Here is a 6,370-nt window from a genome sequence, read left to right on the forward strand (position 1 = left end):
AGTTTGGTCTAAGTAGATTTTTTATTTTAAGTTAGTATTTTCTTAATGAGTCTATTATGTAAATTGCTAGTTTTAAGTCTTTCCAATACAGCGTGATGTCCAGTTCGTACATTATTGTCCCATTTAGAGTAAAATACAAGACAAAGCAGGGTGTGTCAAAGTGCACAGCATAGACTGTATAAAACATAGACACAGTCTCAGTGACTTCATCCATTGGTTTATGAAGAGAATTTATGAAGAGCGGATGGCGGTTTCAATTAAGGAAATGCTATCTCAACCTGACTTTTGAGCTGTGGCCTCCTGGAAAACAGCTACAACGCATTCCACCTGTCAGTCAACTCAGCCACCCCTCTAATTATGCAAAGAAGTTAAAACATAACTTCATAAAACCAAAATTAGTTATAGCAAAGTTCAGCCCCAGTGTGTACCAACTAAGAAATGAGCTATTGCTACTAAATTTATTTTGGAACCAGGCTGTAAACATGTTTATTTCTGCTGTGAACATGAGCATTTTAACAATGGACCTAATGGGGATTCTTTGGCTTTTGCAGTCGGCCTCAAGTGGAGACTCAAGGAACTGCAGTTTTGTTGCGATTCTGCAATGACAATTAAGTTTTCAACACCTGAGGTTACAGCTTCTTGCGTAGCTACCTTTGACTGACAGGTCGCTACAGCAGTGACCCGACTAGTGCCTTGTTCTGTGTACAGTTTTTTTTTTTCCCCCAAGATTTATTTTTGGGATTTTTGTGCCTTTAATGTAGAGACAGGACAGTGGATAGAGTTGGAAAATCAGGGAGTGAGAGAGTGAGGAATGACATGCAGGACAGGAGCCAAAGGTGGGATTCGAACCTAGCCTTTGTATGTTGGCAATGTACAAAATGTCAAACTTGAGCTTCAATAAGAGTCCACAAAACAATGAGTGAGTTTACTTCTTCTGTTCTGTGTATTTTGTGTTGTGTTGCTCTCTGGCTGTGTGACTTTCGGCCTATGACAGAACGCTTACTTAAGGAAGACAAACAAGGCAGAAGGAAAACAACCAGTTTGGTGACAAATGACAGCAAAACTAGAGGTTGAAATCAAAGAACAAATATATAAATACACATTTCTCTAGAGTGGTTTTGACTTTTTTACACAAAGGAGAAACAGAACACATCATTTACACAGACAGTGGAGGACATGCAAATGAAAGGGTCGAAGCTTTTACCTTCCAGGCTCCGTGAGGCAGAAAGCTGCAATGTGTTCTCCTGAGGCTAGTTTGGGCAGATACTTCTCCTTCTGGGCCTCATTTCCCGCAATCAGAATCCCCTGAAACACCAAGCACATGCAGAGCACAGAGAGGAATGTAGTTATCATAGACTGACACTCTCCCTGCAGTTTGTCCACATAACAAACATGCAGATAATGAGCCCAGACTTTTGCCAGAAAGTCTCATTTACAACTTTGTTATACAATGTTGCCGCTTTTTTTTTTTTTACCTTCAGTCCGATAGCTTGATGTGCAGCCAGAGTCACAGCGATGGAGCCGTCTAATGAGGTGATCTCTGCCAGCCTCGCATACATGGTGTTGGACAGTCCCAGACCCCCTGGCAGGATAAACACGAGAAACTGCCTTCAGTGCTAATCAAATAATATCTGTATTTCTTACTACAACAAAAGAAATGAGAGAAATAGTCGTGGAGGTGTTTTAAAGTCAGAAATGGGTTTAAACTCGGTTGATGAAAAGAGAGCAAGACACATGAACAGGTAAGTGAACGTATAATAAAACTTCAAATAAAAGCCTGTCCCATTTTAAGGTCTAGTTTAAGTGTTTTTACATTGTAAACCAAAATAAATTCCTTATATAGGTCCGGCTGCAGCTGGAAAATCTACAAGCAACGTCAGGATGCAATAATGGTTTTATGTTCTGTCACTGCACCGATGCTGAATCGACCACATTGCAAAAAACGCTTTAACTTATTTATCTATTTTTTAAAGATATTTGTTGCCTTTTTTTTTAGAGATACAGGAAATAATGGGGGGTAGAGAGCGGGGGGGTGACATGCAGCAAAGGCTGAGGTCGGATTCAAACCCACGGCGACTGTGCTGAGGACTACTGCCTCCGTACATGGGGCACGCATCATTAACCACTGGGCTATCGGCGCCCCAGACACAATTCATTTCAACACCCCTTCGATCCCATCAGTATGAAGTCTTTAATGATCACTGAAACATTTCATCTAGCTCTGCCTTTAGTCAAAATGTGACTCTTCAGGGTACGTTGGTCACCACATAAGAACCTGAAGGTGCTGATTGGCTGATAGTTGTTTTTAATCAGATAATTCGCCTGTCATCAGCGACTATTTTATAGCTTTTATTTATCTATTCTCTATCCTTAGAATGCAAATAACTCAGCAATTACATCTACTTCACCGTGTAACTCTGATGTCATTTTGTGTAATAACAGCAGTTTAACCTCGTTCAGTTTTTTTTTAATCTATGTCAGTAACTGTATCAAGACTTTGTTTGCATAGTGTAACCTACTCATTGTGTAATATGCACGTTTCCCTTCCCATCATAATGAGTCACGTTAAGTTTGAGTAAAGCACACAGCTCTTACCGTACTCCTCAGGGACCATGATTCCAAACAGCCCGAGCTCCTTCAACCCATTCAGAGTCTCTGGAGGGATCCTGGCTTCTCGGTCAATCTTTGCAGAGTCAACTGAGGACCAGGCCAAAGAAAAACAGATGATCTAATTAATCAGAGGCAACATAAAACAAGATCCCAATCCCTGCATTAAAATGGTGTGATTGAAGGCACAAATTACTTTTTTTTTTTTTAATTTTATTTAATTGACTCCTGCATTCACGAGATCTGCTCTCTCACCTTCTTCGCTGAAAAATCTTTCCACTGGAGCGACCAGCTGGTTGAGCTCATCCACTTCCTCATTTCCAATCTCTGGATAAGGGAAGACCTCGGCCTGTAAGGGGAAAATGACTCTTTAAGAAATGAAATCCACAGCCATTAACAGCTAAAGCTAACAAGGGCTCTACTACTTACAAGCTCAGATGGCAAAACTGCAGAGTGATCAATACCCGAGACATTATTTAGATTAGGCTCTCAAAATTACTTGGCAGAATTTAGCAGATGATGAATGATGTCTCATCCAAACACATCCTAGAAACTCCACTCCAATTCCATTAGCTGTGTGCTAAATTCAGACTAACACATTATTTACCAACTACTTGAGTCAAATACTGAAGGCCTGAGACTAAATAACTGATTAGATATTAATAAAAGTTCAAATGGGAGAATGCACAACTTGTACTCACACTTGCTACCAAAAGCATTTTTATTATATATATTTTTGTATTTTTAAGTAAACTCTACCACTGATCTTCTTCAAGACGGCGCCACACTAGTGGTTGCTTGTTACGTCGGTTCCTGCCGTCACTGAATTTTTTGTTGTTTTTTTTCCCCTTAGCGGCTGTAACACTGTTCATTTCTCTGTTTTGGGATAAATAAAGGTTTATCTCATCTTATCTTAAATCATTGTTGGACCAGCTTCAGGAGATACGATAAGAATAGCTGTGAACTGAATGTTTAGTGTTTCTTCATCTTTGAGTATTCAGAAAAGCGCTTTATAAATCCAATGTTTTATTATTATTATTATTATTATTAGTAGTAGTATTAGTATACTCTTCTTTTTCAAAATGAGGAAATGATGAGTTACTGTTCATGTAGAGGGAGGTCTGTGTGTGTAATGTCATCATCATCATCATATATGTTTACCTGTGTACTTTGCAAAGCTGTGAAAACAAACTTCCCCCTGGGAGACAATAAAGTATTGTATTGTTGTTTTGTATTGTAATGAGGTCTAAATTAGAGACGGTGGGCTGGGCTTCAGTGGAAAACATTCATGAAGCATTGTAAATGGGCTTGAGCTTTTCTAGTCTTCTCACTATTCAAAGCCATTTGTTCACCGTAGGTCACATTCACACACTGATGACAGAGGCTTCTATGCAAAGCATCCATCAGTAATCACATTCATAAACATCATCATCAACATCATTTGTGGGGTTCGGAGTTTTGCCCGGGGACACTTCGGCATGTGACTGCATGATCTGGGGTTAGAACCCCAAACCTCCTTGTTCTGAGAGACGGCCGACTCTTATCATCTGAACCACAGCTGCCCCACGCACCAATCAGGGTTCATCCACACTCACAATGAAGAAGAGACATTTCAGTTTGTAAGAGTGTGACACAGTTCCTAAAAATATTCAGATATAAAATAATATTCTTGTGTTTTTGGTGGTATGCTTGTGTGTCTATGACTTTAGTAAACATCCCATTCCAGTGAAAACTATAAAGTGTTACAAATAAATCACTTGATATGACAATATCAGACGATATTATCGGCTGGCAGATTAATCAGTCGGGCTCCAATATTATATTGTACTTTAACTTTACTATACTATAGTATGCCAAATTAGACGAGTTGAATTTGAATTTATTTATTTAATAGGGACAATGCAATTTAACATCATTTCAATACAAAGCATGAAACTGATGTGTTGCATAAAGAGTATATAGCTGTTGCTAATTTCCAACTCGTGTCCCCAGTCGGGCCTAAACAAACAGATTAAAATGTACAACATTCATAACACGATATGAGGATACATTAAAATACATGTACAACAATACAAATGCTATAAACTAGTTTAAAATAAAGTTTGAAGATACTATTTAAAAGTGGGAACAGCTCCGGCTTGCTTTGAGCATTTCGCCTGTTTTGTAAAAGATTTTAAGTCGGAGATTAATTTGATTTCAGGTGTTTAAAGTGTTCCAGAGTTTGCAGCCTTCGATGGAGAAGGCTGATTGACCAAAACGCAGATCTACCACGTTGTGCGCTACGGTCGCCTTTCACAGTGCTTCTCGTTACCCTGTTTCCGTCCTGTCTTTGAACGCATCTGGAGAGAGGTTCAGGGGCCAGATTGTTGATACATTTGTTTGAGGAAACATAAGTGCGTAAAGCTCTCAAAACTGAGTAGATTGTGTTTTTTTTCAGTATGTGACAGTGACGCCACCGGACAGGTTTTTTTGTCCATTATTTTCAGGGCCTGGTTGTACAGTGATGAGAGGTATACGTATACCATCCTTAGTGTAGCTACATTAATATAACTGCTTTGTATCATTGTTAATAACATCTTCTTATATACTTCATGCATGTCCTATTTTTCTAGGCTATACTTCCAGGCTTTCTGGATAAAACATGAATTGACTATTTAAGAGAAAGATATAACACAGTAACATCTTGATTAAATGCGTTGCCACCAGCTTTTAAGTTGCTATTAGTTCAAATAAGCCATCATAGGTCACCGGTTTGGTTTGTGTCAAGCCCCGCAGCTTCGTATATTTTTCAGATTGTACAACCACATCTTATCCCCCTTTTCCAACAGTGTTTCTATCCCCCTAAAACTGACAGATTTTTGACAGATAACACCTCACAGCTTCTGTTGCGTTATGGTTATAACTTGATAAAACCAACAAGATACCAGGTAAGGGTTGATTGATTGATTGATTGATTGATTGGTTGATTGATTAAATTTATTTCAGACATATCAAATAAAATCAAACATATCAAAAATACAAAACAAAATGAAAAGCACGAAAATACAATAAACAAAAAAACAAAACAATGTTCAAATTATTTCACAAAAAAAGTAGTAGGAGTAGGAAGAAGTATAAAACTTATTTAATCCTACCCCTTTTTCCACAGCTCAATAATTAATATTTATTCAATTAAATTAACTTCCTGTGTTCCTTATAATCTCTCTATATACAATCTATCTATATATATCTATATCTATGTCTTGTAAGGTTATTGTGGTTCTCACTCACCTTGTTCACCTGGCCCAGGAACAAATCTTTGGCATAAGCGAGGTTTCTGGAGTGAGTTCTGATGGATCTCTGTTGTTGAATCTGTAGTTCTTGTTTCCCAGCTGGTCGCACATGAGAGACGAGGAGCCGCTTTGTGATTTTAACAGATTTAGAAAGGACCACTAATCTATTTACATTCATCATTCTTCTTCTGGTATAGACCTCTACTTTACCCTGCTCATGTACACAACCACTATCAGGACACCTTTCACCCTATTCGGTCTCACACTGATGACGTACTTTACTCAGCTGGTTAGATAATACCTTCAAAGACCGTCGTAAATCGTCATTGCAATTTAACATTTCGGCTCTAAAGCCTTAAATAGGCTATTATACTACACAGCAGTATGATAGCAAAGATAAAGATGTACAATAATACGAAAAAAAACAAAAAAACAAGAAAATGCAAATAAAAGTTAAAATATTCTGTTTCCGTTTTACTAAAACTCACAGT

At 38.2% G+C, this 6,370-nt stretch overlaps 1 protein-coding gene across 1 annotated transcript in view; it reads right to left on the reverse strand.

Annotated features, from left to right (window-relative positions):
* acad9 (acyl-CoA dehydrogenase family, member 9) overlaps positions 1-6,108 on the reverse strand; it is a 15,656-nt gene extending 9,548 nt beyond the window's left edge. Inside the window, exons 1-5 of the mRNA XM_061041434.1 lie at positions 5,878-6,108; positions 2,863-2,956; positions 2,596-2,697; positions 1,476-1,582; positions 1,205-1,305 (exon numbers count right to left, since the gene is read on the reverse strand). Coding sequence (XP_060897417.1) covers positions 1,205-1,305; positions 1,476-1,582; positions 2,596-2,697; positions 2,863-2,956; positions 5,878-6,060 — 587 coding nt within the window. The 5' untranslated portion in view covers positions 6,061-6,108. The remainder of the gene's footprint in view (positions 1-1,204; positions 1,306-1,475; positions 1,583-2,595; positions 2,698-2,862; positions 2,957-5,877) is intronic.
* Between the last annotated feature and the right edge of the window lie 262 nt (positions 6,109-6,370).

This window comes from Labrus mixtus, chromosome 7 (assembly GCF_963584025.1).
Source record: "Labrus mixtus chromosome 7, fLabMix1.1, whole genome shotgun sequence".
Taxonomy (NCBI): domain Eukaryota; kingdom Metazoa; phylum Chordata; class Actinopteri; order Labriformes; family Labridae; genus Labrus; species Labrus mixtus.